Raw genomic sequence first — 18,069 nt, forward strand, 5'->3', positions numbered from 1 at the left:
CTTATATTTCAGAATAATAAATTAAACCTATACCAAAGTATAAGACCAGACATATTTTTTTTATTTTAATGGGAAAAACAAAGTAAATATATTATGCATTATTTAATCTTTTTAAACTACTTTTATCTATCTTAGCATTGGTTCATATTTTATAATTTAAAAGAATGTGTGAATTCTGTGCTTATAAAATGCCATCCATATTTTAACACTGCTAAAAGCTCAAAAAAGTCACTTTAGCATATGGTTTGTAGTATTATTTATGTAGTACTTCATTCATGGATTTGAGGCTCCTATTATATGCAACATTTTGAGTACTTTTCATCATTTTGTTTTAAATTGTTAATTGTAATTTTTTCATCATTCTGAAACCCATAAATACTGATCGTGAGTATTTTCCCAGATGAGTTGATAGTCCTATATTACAGAGTGACAAAGTGTGTGCTCCAGTGCTGTGTTCAGACAGAGGCCGAGCTGCACAGACAAGCCTCACATTCCTCAAACTTATCCAATGCTCTGGGACACGGGCTCCACACAGGGAATGTCATGTGGATTTTCTTTGGGCACAGCGAGTCAGTGGTTTCCAAACTGTGGTAGTCTGATTATAGAGTTTAGGGCTGCAACTATTATTTTATTAGTCAACCTGTCAAACGATTATCTCTTTTGTACAATGACATTTTTAAAATACATCTGTTTTTACAGTACAAATACAAGTGCACATTTAGTGTATAAGCAGCTCCTGACATCAATATATGTCCATTGCGTGCAGTTTGCATCTAACTACAAAGCGTTTTAATGTCTGATAATCAGGAAGTGTGTGTTAGCATGCTAGTTTTTGTTACAACTTAGAACCACTGCAAATGGTTTAAATGAACTTTTTTTTTCTCCATGTTTTTAACACAGTAAGAATCAGGTACAGCGTCTTTAAAAGGACAGAAATACATGCAGGAGGTTAGTTTAGCTTTAGTTTTAACACTTTACTCAGGAACATTCCAGAGTGGCGAACCCTCAACAAGAAAAATTATACAGTGCAGCTTTAATATTTTGACCAGTACTTTTAGTTGAGTCGTGCCACCTTTGCCCCTGCACTTCCTCTTGTTAATGTGTGTCTGTGTCTTTGCTGAGCAGACAGTGACTGGGCCAAAGCTCATGTGAGTGAAGCCACAGTGAATCCATGACACATCACCCTAAAACCAGCACATCGGAGATTTATTTTTAACAAACGCGGATCATTTCCTGTCTGAGCTGCTGCGGTGAGCTCTTCTGTCACTCCATTCAACATAATGCAGAGGCGACAGGGCGACCATGTGACCCTGAACTCATGAATCCAGTTATCCAGCAAATACCAACGGAAAGAAGTGAAAATCGGGTTGTTTCAGGGGCAGAAAACAGGAAACAGCACAGAGACATCTCATTCAGAAAATATCAACAACTAAACACTACTATAATATCTAAATTTGCTCTATAAATCAGCACTCTTCATTTTTCAAGACATGGAATTGGACTAGGACTGACACAACCTTAGACTGTAATCCACCTCTGCAAAACAGGTTTTCCAAATGTAGTTCAATGCAATTATAATATGAAAAATATGAAACTGTTCTTTTATGCCTTGCTTAAAGGTCCTATATAATGCTAAACTGGCTCTTTTGAGCTTTAAGACATGTTAAAATGTTGTTACCTCCTCAAAAACATTGCTTCATTCACATATTTGAGAAAAACATGTATTAGCACATGACATCACAGTGTTAGAACAGAGATCATAAAATGGCATTATATTTAATTTTCTTGAGCATTCCTACACTCACCTAGGGTCATGAGCTTGGGGTAATGACTGAAAGAACAAGATCCCGGACACAAGTGGCTGCAATGAGTTTCCTCCGCAGGGTGGTTGGGGGCTCCCTTAGAGATAGGGTGAGGAGCTCGGATTAGAGCCGCTGCTCCTCCACGTCAAGAGAGGCCAGCTGAGGTGGCTTGGGCATCTGTTCAGGATACCTTCTGGATGCCACCTTGGGTGCCACCCCCGGGCACATCCCACTGGCAGGAGGCCCCAGGGAAGACCCAGGACGCGCTTGAGGTACTAAGTCTCTCAGCTGGCCAGGGAACACCTCGAGATCCCACTGGAGCAGCTGGAGGATGTTTATAGGGTGAGGGAAGCCTGGGAGACCCTGCTTAGACTGCTGTTCCCGCAACCCGGCCCCAGATAAGTGGAAGAAAATGGATGGATGGATATTTTAGTGAAATTTGTTCAAGCAACAACTAAATATTTTAAATCTTTTGCAAACTTAAATTATTACATACGTCATGGTGGGTCCCGGGACAAATTCATGGTTATTTAGAGAGTCCCAGACTGAAAAATCACAAACTTTTCCTATGTTTTTGGATCATGATGGTTCAACCGCACTATACTTTTGAACTGGAACTTGAGTGAGAAATGGTGATAGAACAAAACAAAACTTAACTATATCTGTAATATTATTTTGCTTGTGTAAGTTATTATTAGTTCTATTGTCTGTACTTATACTGTAGTCACAGTTTTTTACTGCATGTTTCAATGGGAAGTGAACCAGGATTTGAAACAGCAACACTTCTGCTGTTGGTCCTTTTGTGCAGTGAGAGCCCACTGCTTTTTTATAAACAGATTTCATTACTTGATATATTTGCTGACAATGTGAACTAGTTGAACAACTTTGAACTTTCTTCACCCTGAAAACACATCACTGACACATGACGCCCATAATCACATTTATGTTACCGTTTAAGTCATGTGACACAAGGTGTTAAATAATGACAGACTTTACAAGGAATTGTCACAGTCCTCCAGCATTGTGTTTTAACTCTTATAACTCTGTGAGGATATAAGTTACAAAGATGGAATAAAAAGACTAAAAATAGCTGAGATGTTGCTTTTTTAAATTTAATTTATTTTTTTTAAATGTGTGTACGTGGACAACTGAGAGATTACACAGACATTTTTTATTATGTATAGTTTTAGTCAGAGATTGCTAGTTACATTTACTTCTGTAACTTGTAGTACTTTTCTGGCAGTTTTAATTGAAGTAGCAGTGCTGTCACTTGAGTAAAGAGTTTGGTTACTCTTTCCACTATGAGTAAATCTACAAGTGACAGAAGCTTTATGTCGACAATATGAAATGATTTGAACATTTGTGTTTCTTGCAGCGTTCCTTCAGATATGATTTAGTTTTTCAAATATTTTGTGTTTATCTTATGAAAATACAGAATTTTGTGCATTATTAAATGTTGTATTGGTCCAGTTACATTACCTTCACATTATAAATCATGTTACAGTTACTCTTAAAGTTATTCTTACTTGAGTCATTTCTTGTATCACTACTTTGTACTTTTACTTCATTCTTTTTTACTCTTACCACTGTACAGTTTTGGTTACTCTGCCCACCTCTGGCTTTTTGTTTTTGTTGTGTCCAGTTCCTACTACAATAGACCACAGTTGTTTTTGGTCTGTGGGCGTGTCCAGTGCGTTGTGGGCGTGGCTTGGGGCGCACCAGTGGAGCGACAACATCCCTCTTCAGACGCAGTGACGTGAAAAACCTGCATCTGTACGTCAACAGCGCGTGGGGTTACGTGTGAAAGCACTTCAGACCGAAAACCTCCTCCCAAATGAATCCAGACTGAATAGATTTTACAATGATTGAAGTTTCGATACCTTCAATGGAGCTAGAGGAGGATGACGCGGGAAAGACCAAAAAGGTAAGCGCACATTGATAATAACTTGCTTAAGAATATAATGCGACCATATTAAACGTGTTTTTTAGCCTATTACACGAATTTGTGCGTGATTCCAGTGCGTAAAACGTATCATTTGTGCGTGTTCTCGAGGAGAGCGTGGCCAGGTGAGTTTACCTGCGCGCTCACTTCCGCTTTTTCCTTTTATGCAAAATGACTTTCACTGTTCACTGTTCTCTGCCAAATGTCACGAGTGAATGAACGTGTATAGACTCACAGGAGACTAAATAAAGCACCTTTAACTTTATGGCATCGTATCGGCTGTATATAAAGCACAAGTCCCTCCAGAGCACGGATAATACTCTGTGAAGATCAGGCTGAAACTGCTCTGTTAAAGCTGCACTGTGGAACTTTTCTATTAGGGGGTCTGCTGCCTGTATATCTGTTAAAATGTTAGGCCTATAGCATTGCCTGAGATGTTCCACAGTATGGTGCTAACTTATTTATTTTACTTTTATTCAATTACAGGTGTTTGTGTTTTGTTTTTTAGTACACAATACCCTGAGAATACCCTCATCGATAACTTGGCCCCTGAATAAACAGTAGAAGATGACTGAAGTCAAAGATGTGGGTGTTAGTCAATACCAAATCATTTTTACAATACTTAAATTTGACAATCCTCACTGTTCGTCTAGGAGTAGTTTAATGCCTTGATTTGCACAGGCCTATTTCTTCTTTGATGTGTGCAAACTATGTTTCTGCACATTGACTGTATACAGTGGTGGAAGGTAACCAAGTAAAAGTGGTAAAATACTGTACTTAAGTAGAATTTTTAGCTATCGGTACTTTACTTACAGTTGTACAGTGGATACTTTTTACTTCACTACATTTGAGAGCAGTATCTGTACTTTCTAGTCCACTTCATTTTTAACTGGACTGAAAAGTAAAAAGTACTTTTTCAAATGATATAAGGGTTATTTTACCATAGTTGCGGTACATCCTGACTTATGTTTTTGAGTTCAAACTTCGGCTTTGAACAGAATTCATTGAAAAAATAAGAAATTGATTCATATTGCAACTGTTTTTTAATCAGTATCACAACATTTAACACATCTAACTGATTAAGAACACTTGTGTGAAATACTTTTACTCTTGAAGTACATTTTTAAACATGTACTTTCACTTAAGTAGATTTTTTTCATGTGAAACTTTTACTTTTACCTCTGTGTCTGTACTTTTAGTTAAGTAACAACACTGAGTACTTCATCCACCGCTGGCTGTATTTATATTTCTGAGGGCTTAGTAGAAATGATCCCCAATAACTCTGCTTCAACATTGCCCCCTAGTGTTCAAAGCTCAACATTGTGAAATCTATAGCCTCCTGATTATAATGTTTAAACTGTTGTGTGTAACTGTCTGTATTTTGTAGCTGTTCAGGGTGGAAGTCTTGTTCAATGAGAGAAAACATTTCGTTCTGAGGAAGAATGGCGAGTTCCAGACTCTGCACAGAAAAGTACGTCTATAAAACATTTTTAATCTCTTTTTTAGTACAATACTTAGCAAAATGTATCGTCTTGTGCACAGCTGAGAAAGGTGATCCAGACTCCAGATTTCCCGAGTAAAAGAAACCAACATTTAAGAACCAAACCTGTAGAGCAGAGAAGACAGGAGCTGGAGGACTATATACAGGTGAGATACAGTCACCGTCCCTCCTCTGTACCATATATTCACTCTCTCCTCTGTACCATGTATTCACTCTCTCCTCTGTACCATGTATTCACTCTCTCCTCTGTACCATATATTCACTCTCCTCTGTACATGTCCAAACCTTCTCAATCTGGAAACGTTATCTCAAAAACAACTAACATGAGCTGTCCCTATGTTAATCCTATTCATCCTCACACTCTCGCCTCACAGCAGGAAGGTCCCAGGTTCAGGTCCCGGGACCTGTCTGTGCTGTGAGTTTGCATGTTCTTCCTGTGTCTGCAAAGCTTTTCTGTGAGTTCTTCACATTTGCAGCTTTCATGTGGTGTTGAATAAATCGTATATGAGGAATTTCTCTGGGTAAAAGTACACTGCATAACTTTGCTGGTGACAGATCCACCACCTGCGTGTAACCATGGAGCTGTCATTTGTTTGCCTTGAATGTTCCACAGCATGGCAATTGATACGTTGCAGATGTCGTCAACATTTGCTGTAGACACTGCTCTGTCTGTTACTCAAATTGGACTTGAATCTGAGCTTTATTTTAACACAATCTCACCATAAAGAGCTGATTTAGGTGGAACAGGTGAGCTGATTTGTGCAATTCTCTCACACATAAGCTAGCCTTACCCAGAAGGTTTTTCACTCACTCATATATCTCTATGGTGAACATTCCACCATAGAGATATATGTAGAACAGCCCCAGTGTGATGTCACTGTAAAGTATCAATAAACATGCCCATCTAGCATTTATTTCATAATGGGTGTTTTTGGATAGAAGAGAAGCAGGTGGTATACACTTGACCAGAAAAGTTGCACAGTGCACCTTTTGAAATAAAAAATAAAGCTAAAAACTCTCACCACTGAAGCACAGTAAGCAAAATTACTAAAGACCAATTTATACTTTATGTTGAAAAAAATGAGCTGCTTTTTTCTTCTTTTCTTTCCTGTTTTAGGACATAATTTATCAGAACAAAGACGTGCCCCAGGTTTTATTGGACTTCCTCCATCTCAAACACTTTCACACAGGGACAAAGGCCTACAGCATGGAGTGAGTTTATGTAATAATTATTGCTAAAATAAACCTGCCTTTAAACTAATTCGTTATACTGTTTCATTTCAGATCTCTTGACGACCTTGACAGTCATGATGGCAGGTGGGACTTTTAATCTGAATGAGTATATATCAAAACCAATCAAGTCTTTCCAAAACATACACTGCCTGGCCAAAAAAAAAGAGCAGATATTTCGTTGGACCGCCTTTAGCTTTGATTACAGCACTCATTTGCTGTGGCATTGTTTCGATTTCGCTTCTGCAATGTCACAAGATTTATTTCCATCCAGTGTTTCATTATTTTTTCACCAAGATCGCTTGCTTTGATGATAGTACTAAATCTCCTTTCTTCTCTCCTGTCTCACAGTTATCAGTTACCACACCACCGCGCTCTGGGATTCTACCGTGATCCATACCTCTCCGATTACACCTCAGGTACAAAACAGACCTATTCTTTTCGATATCACACAGAGACAACAGTGTACAATGTTTTATTTACATCATTTTAACCTGATGTAAGACTGTAGAGACCCTAGAGATTTAGAGATATAAAAACCACAATTAGATATTTTTCTCTGACAAACACTGCAAATAGATTTGCAGTTCATGATTTAATAATAGGATTTTGTTCAACATTCACATTTTAAACGTGTCCAGAAGAATTCACAAAAGACTGAAATATGAACTGACAAACTAATACAAGAATCACATTTGAGAACATGTTTGTACTGATCTAACCTACAGGGGCAGGAGTTTCTTATGCAGATTAAGATAGGATATTCTGTTGTTTTTAGAAAAAAAATATGATACTTGATAGAAATTGCAGCCTTTGTAATTTGTGTTAATTCAAATTTCAATTTCATTTTTGATTGTGATTTATCTTGTTCTACTGCAGAGAGCATTTAAATGTTTTATCACTTCATTACAATTGTTCACAAATAAGCTGATTACTTCACTCCTATTGTTGGCCTATGATGTTGATTATAGTTCACTTTTCTTACAGGCCTGCCTGATGTAGTGGTGGATGGCGTTTTACAAGGATTTTACACCCGTGAAGTCAGAGTCAGTTTCAGAGACCCCACTCCACCACTGCTTTAATGTAGAAGAAATATGTTTTATATTTCGATTTAAATATGTTTTTTGAAACTGCTTTTAAAATGGACTGCTTTTAGTTTTTAGTTTTGTAGCATGTTTTTCATCTGGAACTTTAGCTTTAGACGTACACAAAACTTGAACTACCGGTAATCAGTGATAACATTATGCGAACAGACAGGCGAACAGACAGGCGAACAGACAGGCGAACAGACAGGCGAACAGACAGGCGAACAGACAGGCGAACAGACAGGCGAACAGACAGGCGAACAGACAGGCGAACAGACAGGCGAACAGACAGGCGAACAGACAGGCGAACAGACAGGCGAACAGACAGGCGAACAGACAGGCGAACAGACAGGCGAACAGACAGGCGAACAGACAGGCTTGCAAAGTCGATTTATTAGAAGCAGCTAAATTGGGTAAGGATGTAGTTGAGTGTTCGTGGTCAGAACATACCAAAACCGGTTTAGACCTGGTTTAGACCTGGTTTAGACCTGGTTTAGACCTGGTTTAGACCTGGTTTAGACCTGGTTTAGACCTGGTTTAGACCTGGTTTAGACCTGGTTTAGACCTGGTCTGCTGTGGTCACTATCAGAGGTGATTTAGTCCTGGGTTCAACCTGGTTTAATCAGTGTATATCTGTAAACACGCTACCGCATTGAAGTTACTGAAGCTGCTTGGTTTTTTTTGCTTGGTTTTTTTGCACGGTGCCTTTATGGAGCCATTTTTAACTTATTTTTTGTTTAATCTAAGGGTAGTATTTTATGAGAGGGGGTTTATAATGTATTGAAAATGAACATATTACTGTACTCAATAGTCAAGTCACTGGATATGCTTTTTTCAATGTTTGTTTTTCTTTTTTAATTTGATAATTTTATGGCTATACAAACTTGTTTATTTCTTTTTAGCGGACACGAAAAGAAAATTATGGACCAGCTTTATTTTTTCATACAAATGTTTATATATATATATATATATATATATATATATATATATATATATATATATATATATATATATATATATATATATATATATATATAAAAACATGTTTTACTTTAGTGAGACTGACAATCACACTTAATGTCTCTGTATGTGCCAAACTTTGTTTTATCGTTCATATTAAATTGGGAACAATCAAAACAAGACTTGTCAATGTTTCTTTCCCTCATTTATGTAACTATGTCCACTACCTGCTGTCTCCACAGTGCTGTTATTTCTTTATCTGGAATGTTTTACAGTATGGCATTAAGTTAATCTGCAGTAAAGACTTATTGCAAAAAAAAAAAAAAAAAAACCTTGAAAAGCACGCTTATTTTCAGCAAGGTCACCTTTCCACAGATCTGACAAAAAGTTTGAGTGAAGATGTTAAGAAAGACAATCCATCTTTGAACAGGAATGGGAGGCTGAGGCATCATTTAACTCCTATTTATAACTCGGACTAAACAAGGAAAACAATAGTGATAGCTAGTATGCTAATGAGGGCACCCATTAAGGGCCTCAATGATTATGCAAAATATGACTCAGAACACACTCCTTCACTCTAAAACTTTTGTCTAGGTGACAGAACTGATTTTTTTCTTTTTTAATTGTATCACTGTCAACACTGAAAAAAGTAAATTACCTTCCGTTTATTCAGATTTAACATATTTCTCATTCCTTTAAAAATATCCATTCCCTTTTACATGGGCGAACTTACTCAGAATATTAATTTAAGTACTTTTACCATGTGAAAGTATAATTTAATCCATATGACCTTGTGGCATAATTTAAACTGTTAAAACATTTACTACCATAATTTGTCACACTTTACATGCCATGAGGTAATGCAAGAAACACATCTAAACCCACAACCACATCTGGAGTCTGGAGAGATAAGGAAGAGTGTGATTGGTCTAACAGGTTTCTACTGGAAATTACAGAGGCCACTGAAGCCAACACAAACTTAGATTCAGGCATTTTTGACCAGAAAGCTGCTAATTTACCCAGTTTGCACTACAATTGCCAAAAATGATTAAGAACAGTAGACAATACTATTAAAAGAGACAGAGTTTAGTAGCAAAAAAAGTGGATCATTTAGTTTCACTTTAAAGAAGAGGAACAATGCTTAAGAAAAAAGTCTTTATTTTAAAAAGATCAAGTTTTTGGACAATATAAAAAGGCACATGGTTTAAACGTTAAATTTAAATGGACCAATTACAAAGACATTTTATTACAATTACTCCTAAAATTTAAAATATTCTTTCATTTCATTTGTGTCATTATCTTTGGTGGATCTTTATGCATTTCAGTATCTGAGTGTTACACCCATCCTTTCAACAACTTCATAATCCTTTCATTTATGTTATTGTAAAATAGCCACAAAGCTTGAAAATTACTTTGTTTTGAAAAGGGGATGCATTAGGTATAGTCTGATAATTGGTTTAACCTGATATTTGCCAGTACCAAGAATATTTTAAAATCCATAGCAAGACCCACAGATTTATGTAAAGTTATAATAAAGTTCACATATTAACTTTTCACTGTTGTAAAAATAATGACAGTACGTATCTATGTGGGATAACATTTTTGCATGTTTGTGTAAAGATGTAGCCATATTTTGAGCCTAATTGAAGTGACAGATAAAATGACAGGTGAATGGACGGGTGAACTGACATACAAACTAGTAAAATTGATGCTTCTTGATTTCTTCCATTTCCATTTTACTCGGTAGTCAAAATGCCAAAAATATTGGTCCCATATATCAGCAAGATACCTCATTTATCACGATATCCCCAATACTGAGACACTTCTATTGTTGTATATTTCAGGTGTGTTTCAGGTGTGTTTAGGTTTAGGTCCATCAGCGCAGGCAGGTGCTGTAGACAAATCATAGACTTGGGCATTTTAGTAAAAATATTGGTTCTGGATAAACCCTTCGATGTCACACATTCTGATATTGCCCAACACATCATTGTGTTTAGTTTTATTTTTATGGTTGTATTACAGAACTGGGTCCATCAGAGCAGACAGGTGCTGTAGACTGTGACCTTATGGCTGATTTCCTGCAGTAACTCTTTCACTGCCGACTCAAGCTCCACCAGCTGCTCCGCCTTCTGCTCCAGAGTCTTCTGATTGTCCTCGTAAGATTTCTCCAAATCTGAAACAAACAACAAATAATTGCACAATTTTATAACAAATCCAGGTCTGAAACAAGCAAGGAATTGTATACACATTAAACCAATTTGCAGCATTCACTTTTCTTTCCATCTATATGCTCTTTTTTAAAAAAATTATGAGTTTAAATCTTTTCTGCACATTGTCTCTCACAGATCAATCCATCCTAAAGCTAGATGAGTTTAATCTATATAATCTAAGCATGCACCGATCTGATATTGGTATCAGATATTGGCACCGATACTGAAAAATGATGGCTTTGTAGTCCGTATAAAACTCTGCATTCAGGTTGTATTATTTTGCATGGGGTTCCCAATCACAATTGCAGCAACTCCTGAAATATGTATATTCAGTAGAGTGACATCTGCTGGACATTTTTGAGAACTGTTCCACTGTTGTCTCACCTTTGAGCAGTTGGAGTTTGCTGCTGGCCTGGAGCAGCAGATCTTTGGCTTCTTTCTGCAAAGACTCTGCGCGTTTCTTCGCCTCTGACAAACCCACGGCTTTTTCATCCACCAACTTCTCCACCGTCGAGTATTTGTCCTTTATCTCAGAGTCCAGGTCCTGTGGAGGAGAGAGTTTAGATTGGTGAGAAATGACCTCAGCACACCTCCCCCAGTCCTAGTTCAGTCCTGGTTCAGTCCTGGTTCAGTCCTGGTTCAAGCCTGGTTCAAGCCTGGTTCAAGCCTGGTTCAAGCCTGGTTCAAGCCTGGTTCAAGCCTGGTTCAAGCCTGGTTCAAGCCTGGTTCAAGCCTGGTTCAAGCCTGGTTCAAGCCTGGTTCAAGCCTGGTTCAAGCCTGGTTCAAGCCTGGTTCAAGCCTGGTTCAAGCCTGGTTCAACCCTTAAGTCATAATCTAGTCCATGGTTTAGTCCCATTTTTGATGTGATGTATATTCCACAAGTTTAAACTGAGACTATGTTGGACCAAATGATTTCAAATATTTTATTTAAAGAGAATAAATGCCACTTATTGCCTCCGTTAATCAAAAAAGACAGATTACAGATTAAATATACAGTAGTTACTTCTATATGTTTAAGACAACATTTCAACCAATTTTACCAACTTGTTTTAGATGAGTCTTTGTTAATAGGAAACACTGGCTGTATGTGTGAGTGCAAACACTGTTCATATTTGCACTGAAGAAAAAGGATCGTTACTGGAAGACTTAAGAATTTGCATGTAGGAATGTATGCTGTATGTGGATGTATGTTGTTTATATTTTATCTACCGGTATGTACAAACAAAAAGGTGTACAACCTTCAAAATGAGACATTTGTTATAGAGTCCAGCATCTGAATAAAGCATTTGACTCTGATCTGACTTATCAACATACTCACAGTGGAAAGAGTACTCAAAAGAGTACCGATACTTCAAAATAAAACTCATTTTATACATATAGAATTAAAAGTAGGACATAAAACTACTCTTGGCCTAATTATTTTAAAAAGTAGTAGTAAAGTAGTATTTGATTTTTGTCATTTTGATGCTCACCTTTTTAACTTGGTCAGCAATCTTCTCGATGGTGGCTGCGTCCTGTTTGGTTTGCTCTGAGGTCTGTGAGACGTTCAGGGCCTTGTCTCTCAATAAAGTCACGTTTTGTTCCAGGTTTTGGACTCTCTCTGTGGCCTGGGTCAGTTTCTGCTCTGCTTCTGCCGTTTCTGACTCCACCTGAACACAACACAACCAAAATCATACCTTTAATATAGTGATAGTGAATATATGGGGGAGAGGAGTAAAAACATGGTACAGAGGAGGGACAATAGGTACATGGTAGAGGGTGAGGAAGAGTGAATACATACCGGAAAAGGAGGACTAAAGAAGGACTAAAACGGGACAAGACCAGGATAGTACAAGGACTCGACTAAGGTAAACAGGGTCTGAACCAGACCTAAACCGGTCCAGGACTAAACCAGGACTAGCGCAGGACTAGAGCATGCAGAGTTGTGGCTAAACCAGGAATTAACAAGGAATTAAAAAATAATTTTAAAAATAATTAAAAAGGAATTAACCACGACTTAACCACATCTAAACCAGCACTAACCGTAGACAGCAGTTTGTTGGTGGTCTGGATGTCTTGTGTTGCCTGGTTTATTGCTTTAGAAGCTGCAGTTTGAGCCTTCTGAGCCTCGTCCAGAGCCTTCTTCACTCTCTCTGCTGAGTCCTTCACATTGACAGCTTCAGAACTGAAACAGAAGAAATATGATGTGAAGAGGATTTGGAAAGAAATTCCCATAACTGTATTAGTAGATCTACTTAAATATTCAAATCCAGTTTGCGCCTATCACTAGATGTATCAAAAATCAGATGCTAATCGATACTAAAACTCATATTGAAACTAGATACTCATTTGAGCAGGTATCGATACTGAAAATAAATCACATGACCTCATACTAAAATAAAGAAAGTACTGTTATTTTGTATATGAAAATTACATTCTAATACTAAAAAGGAGCATGTTTTAATCTTCAGTGTGGTATTATAATTGGCATCTAGTATTGAGTGAATTCCTTAGAATCGAAATCAAGTTTGCAGTGTTTGTATTGTCACAACAGCACCTATCACCTAACCCCACCAGCAGCTTTGTTCTTTGAAAATGTATACACTGTGCCATCTGCACATAGGGTTAAAAATAAAAGACCCTTCATCAGATAAGTTACTAATACTCAGATCATGCTGTATTTGAACCCTGTACCTGGCTTGGCGAGCCTGCTCCAAGAGACTCTCTGCTCTCTGGATCTCCTGACTGCTCTGCTCCAGGATGTGCTCCACACTCCCCAGCTCCTCCACCTTCACCCGAATCTCCTCCGTCAGATTCTGCAGCTGCTCCGGGCTTGTGGGCATCTGCATCGCTAGCACCTCGTTAGCAACAAGCTCGATGCTCTCCAGGTCTGCAGCATCCTCTGGAATAAAAAAAATAATAATAAAGAATGTGTAATTTTGAGAATGCGAGAGGATGCTGGAGAGATTGAGTGGTGTTTTTGAGATCATATTTTGAACACTCACTGTTTTTGTTCTTTATTATTTATTTTGCAGTTATGCCATTTTTGTTTAGTTGATTTCTTAAGTGATAAAAATGAATAAATATTCAAATTAGAAAAAAGAATGCATGATTTAGAAATGGGTCAACTGCAAATTCAGAAATTGCAGCCTTAACCCATAAAAAAAGAAGAAGAAAACAGAAAACACTGATACAGAATTTAGAGGATTATAAATATATATAGACCATGAATATGCCTAATGTAATTATATTTATATAATTTAACAATTTTTGAAAGAATTATTGGCATGATTTTACAATTAATTTTCTAACTTTCTGTTGGTTAAATCAACAATTTAGTGGAGCCCTTTGATGGGACTGCTGTTATCTAGAAAAATAAATTGATCTTAATGAGTTGAACAGAGGGACAACCAATTCAATTTCAATATAACAGGTCAATAAAAGATAATCCTATCCACTCTCATCATGAATAAACAGAAAGGAAACATCTCCTGTCTCTACTCCTGCTGCTCCTGCCCTCTCCTCCTGCCCTCTCCTCCTGCCCTCTCCTCCTGCCCTCTCCTCCTGCCCTCTCCTCCTGCCCTCTCCTCCTGCCCTCTCCTCCTGCCCTCTCCTCCTGCCCTCTCCTCCTGCGGTCCTAGACTCACGTGTGAGGAAGTCCCTGATTTGTTTGATGAGCCTGCGCAGCTCCTCATTGCTCTGGTCCAGTCTGTGTTTGGTGCGGTTGGTTTTTAGAAGAACGTCCTGAGCGCTCAGTTTGGCCTCGTCCGCCTTCACTTTAGCCTCAGACACCTGCAACACAATATATAATATAACACATCAACATGGGCTCTATCTATTATCTTATGAAATCTATTTCTGAAACTTTATAAACCACATTACAATATTGATAACATTTCTCCAAAGTTTATGTTTTTAACATTTTTTTTGGACTGAAAACGCCCCTGTTAAAAGTCTATGGGAAAAATGAATGAGAACACTTCCTCTGCAGGTCTTGGCTGTTCTATAAACCAAAATGGAGTTTATGGAACCAAAGGTATTTTGTTAATAATTAGGCCTTTTACAAAAACATCAATGATAAAGTAAAAATTGCATTAAATACCATACTATTTTGTTCCCCAAAAAGTGCCTGTACATCTCCATTGAGACTCACCATCTTGGACAGTCTCTCCACCTCCTCGATGGCACTGATGATCTCCTTCTCCGAGTTTCGTGCTGTAATCCAGGCGCTTTTGGCTGTGGTCAGTAAACCGCCGCAGCCCTCTCCTCCACATTTGGAACGGCCCTCTGAGTCAACACAGCCCAGACCTCCACAGGGGGAGGAGGAGCAGGCGTCCAAGGACACACCACTGCCACAGGTCTATAGAGAGGGACAGAAACAGGTATGGAAAGTGAATTAAAAAATGTTGAGTCCTGATAAGTTTGTCCTGGTTTAAAGTAAACCAAGACAGGTTCAGTCCAAGTTTAGCCCAGGTTTAGCCCAGGTTTAGCCCAGGTTTAGCCCAGGTTTAGCCCAGGTTTAGCCCAGGTTTAGCCCAGGTTTAGCCCAGGTTTAGCCCAGGTCCAATCCCAAACTAGTCCCAGGCTTGTCCCAGGTTATAATTCTGGTCTGAAACAAAGACAAAAACAAAACAACAGTATTCAGTAAAAGCTAACCCCACATCTGATTTAACACTGCCTCAGAAGTGGTATAGTTCCTTGGTTAGTTCGGGTCATCCTGGCTAGTTCTAGGCCTTTTCCTTTGGTTAGTACTGTTTTAGCCCTGGTGTAGTTTTGGGTTAGCCCCGCTTAAGTCAAACTTTAGGCCTGATATAAACCTGCTATAGTTCGTTGGTTAGGTATACTTTAGTACTGCTTTAGCTCCTTGGTTAGTCCTGGTTTAGACCTGGTGTAGTCCCACTTAAGTCCTGGTATAACTGTTTAGTCCTAGTGTTGCTCCATGATTAGTCCTGTACCTTATGACTGAGTTCTGACAGGTCCAGACTCTGCATTTCTCCAGCGAGGTCGTCGAGCTTCTGAGCATGCTCTGTGTGCTTCTTCAGGAAGTCCAGGCTGGTCTTGTTGAGTTTGTCCTCTGTCAGCTGCCGTAGTCGGGCAGACGTTTCCACGGTGCTGTTCTGATCCACGGTGGAGGCGTTCACTCGAGCTTCAGACGCCTGCGACTGGAGGTAGTACTTGTTCACACTGGCCGTCGCTCCTGCAGAAAAGAAAGAAAAATGTATAGGTTAATGCACAATTCATGTATTTGTCCTCTGCATTTGACCCATCCAAGTCTGTTTTAATTTAATTCTATCATAGTTTATATTTACCGTTATTATTAATTGTTTTACATTGCACTATAACGCCAAAGCAAGTTCCTCATTTGTACATTTCGTGCACTGACAATAAAATGGCAATAAAATGTATTCTGATTCTTCAGTGTCTCTGGGTTAAACCTGTCAGGAGCCCAGGAACTCATCTCTAGATCTTGAGCTAGTCTTGGTCAGGGACTAGTTTGGCTGGAGGATTTGGTGCATGTTTTGGGTTAATGGGGAAGCCAGTGTTCCTGAAAGAAACCCACCCAGACACAGGGAGAAACAAGCCAACTCCACACAGAAAGGCCCGGGAGTCAAACCTGGAACCTTCTCACTGTGAGTGCTAACCTCTTAGAACAATTATTTACAATTTTGACAATATGAGTATATCACACCTTACTTATTACTAGTATTTGCAGCCTTTTGTAAATACCAGAAATTACATAATTTGATCTGTTTAGTTTGGTTAAATATTAAAAAAAACGTTTTACTTGAGCTTGACTCATGTGTACTTTTAAAGTTGGTCTCTAGAGGGAGACAAAGACCAACAAGTAAATGCTTAAACAGTAACATTTTTAAGATATAATGTATATACCAGGGGTCACCAACCTTTTTTAACCTGAGAGCTACTTTATGGGCACTGAGTCATACGAAGGGCTACCAGTTTGAGACGCTCTTCTGAAATAACACATTTTCTCAGTTTGCCTTTAGTTATACATTATTAATAATCATAAATGATAATCATCTATGTGAACACACTGATCACGTTGCAAGACACTGATCACATTAATGATTTCTCAAAATAATTATCAACAATGAGCAAGGAGGGAAACAGATATCAGTATTCAGCACTTTAACTTTACTAATCTTAGTAATTGTTAAATTTCCAGATGACACTTACATCACTAAATCTCATAGGAAAAGTGTCCCATTTTCACTATCCATTGACAAACCTTTTTAACAAAACAAAAATAATATACATTGCACCAAGTTTCATAAAGTTATCAATTATGTAATGTTAAAGAAAAATAACCTTAAATATTTTAAAATAAATCTCGGTTGTGTTGTGTGACTTTTTCACCGGTGTCGTGAAAAAAGCCTGTTGTTTACCCAAAGCTGCGTTTAGCTCTGGGCTTGTTCTGCCCATAGTGTGCGTCCCCGTGGGGAGTGCGCGTCCCCGTGGGGAGTGCGCGTCCCCGTGGGGAGTGCGCGTCCCCGTGGGGAGTGCGCGTCCCCGTGGGGAGTGCGCGTCCCCGTGGGGAGTGCGCGTCCCCGTGGGGAGTGCGCGTGGGTAGTTAGTGTGGAGCTTTGTGAGACGTAGTGAAGTGTCCCTCCACATTGTGCTGCTTTGCCGTCACCACAGTCGCTTCGCAGATGAGATACAGTCTTAAATCGTTGTGAAAGTGATCTCTTTTTTCTACCATGTTTTGGCATAAGAAACTGCTTTTAGCGCATCCTCACAGCACTCGCGAGTGGAGCACTGGTTTTGTCACGCGCACAATACTGACCTTTGAAGTGAGTAGGTCAAAGTTCACCTTAACTTATCTAAACTTCACGTATAATGAACTTAAGCTATTGTCATTTTTAAATCTATATAAACGCAAGGGTGATAAAAAAATAAAAAAATAGCAACAGAATAAAATTAAATTTTAGATGCAGCTCATTAGTGAGTTGTGCTATTTTTAGAACCGGTCTGCGGGCGACTCATGTGGGGTTTGGGGGTGACGTGGCGCCCGCGGGCACAGGGTTGGTGACCCCTGGTATATACACTCAAGTGAACCCTGTTTATACCAATCAAAAGCCATTTTTTCCCCTGCGTGTCACTCACCTCTGACGTCTGAGTTCTTGATGAACTCGACCTGGTCCAGCAGCTCCTGGACAGTGCGCTCGAGTTTGTGAGAGTCTGAGCTTACAGAGTCCAGTCTGCTCTGGACCTCCTGATCCTGGTCCGAGGTCTGGACCAGGGCCTGCTCTGTGGAGTTCAGGGACTCAGTCAGGGATCCAATCAGCTCACTGTGGAGAAGAGAGACCAAGCATCAATGAATTCCTCCTTTAGCCAATTATGG

The 18,069-nt window shown here is 38.8% G+C and overlaps 2 protein-coding genes across 2 annotated transcripts in view; one reads left to right on the forward strand and one right to left on the reverse strand.

The window, feature by feature from the left end:
* Positions 1-3,577: 3,577 nt before the first annotated feature.
* On the forward strand, positions 3,578-7,761 carry snx22 (sorting nexin 22). Its single transcript, XM_033967911.2, has 7 exons — positions 3,578-3,726; positions 5,132-5,215; positions 5,287-5,391; positions 6,363-6,457; positions 6,530-6,562; positions 6,827-6,894; positions 7,463-7,761. Exons 1-7 carry the CDS (start codon positions 3,664-3,666, stop codon positions 7,555-7,557), a joined length of 543 nt encoding a protein of 180 aa, XP_033823802.1. The 5' UTR covers positions 3,578-3,663; the 3' UTR covers positions 7,558-7,761.
* Positions 7,762-9,872: 2,111 nt separating this feature from the next.
* Positions 9,873-18,069, reverse strand: part of lamb1a (laminin, beta 1a) — a 41,038-nt gene continuing 32,841 nt past the window's right edge. The window contains exons 25-33 of the mRNA XM_033967910.2: positions 17,832-18,016; positions 15,665-15,906; positions 14,863-15,069; positions 14,357-14,501; positions 13,404-13,611; positions 12,753-12,894; positions 12,203-12,379; positions 11,115-11,274; positions 9,873-10,693 (exon numbers count right to left, since the gene is read on the reverse strand). Coding sequence (XP_033823801.1) covers positions 10,554-10,693; positions 11,115-11,274; positions 12,203-12,379; positions 12,753-12,894; positions 13,404-13,611; positions 14,357-14,501; positions 14,863-15,069; positions 15,665-15,906; positions 17,832-18,016 — 1,606 coding nt within the window. The 3' untranslated portion in view covers positions 9,873-10,553. The remainder of the gene's footprint in view (positions 10,694-11,114; positions 11,275-12,202; positions 12,380-12,752; positions 12,895-13,403; positions 13,612-14,356; positions 14,502-14,862; positions 15,070-15,664; positions 15,907-17,831; positions 18,017-18,069) is intronic.

Source organism: Periophthalmus magnuspinnatus, chromosome 6 (genome assembly GCF_009829125.3).
Source record: "Periophthalmus magnuspinnatus isolate fPerMag1 chromosome 6, fPerMag1.2.pri, whole genome shotgun sequence".
NCBI classification, from domain to species: Eukaryota; Metazoa; Chordata; class Actinopteri; order Gobiiformes; family Gobiidae; genus Periophthalmus; species Periophthalmus magnuspinnatus.

Excerpts from the sequence above, each read along its gene's own strand:
- snx22 (XM_033967911.2), top strand. The coding sequence starts at position 3,664 with ATGATTGAAGTTTCGATACCTTCAATGGAGCTAGAGGAGGATGACGCG. Across the intron at positions 6,458-6,529 it reads ACAAAGGCCTACAGCATGGA|ATCTCTTGACGACCTTGACA; the intron begins GTGAGTTTATGT and ends GTTTCATTTCAG. Across the intron at positions 6,563-6,826 it reads CTTGACAGTCATGATGGCAG|TTATCAGTTACCACACCACC; the intron begins GTGGGACTTTTA and ends CCTGTCTCACAG.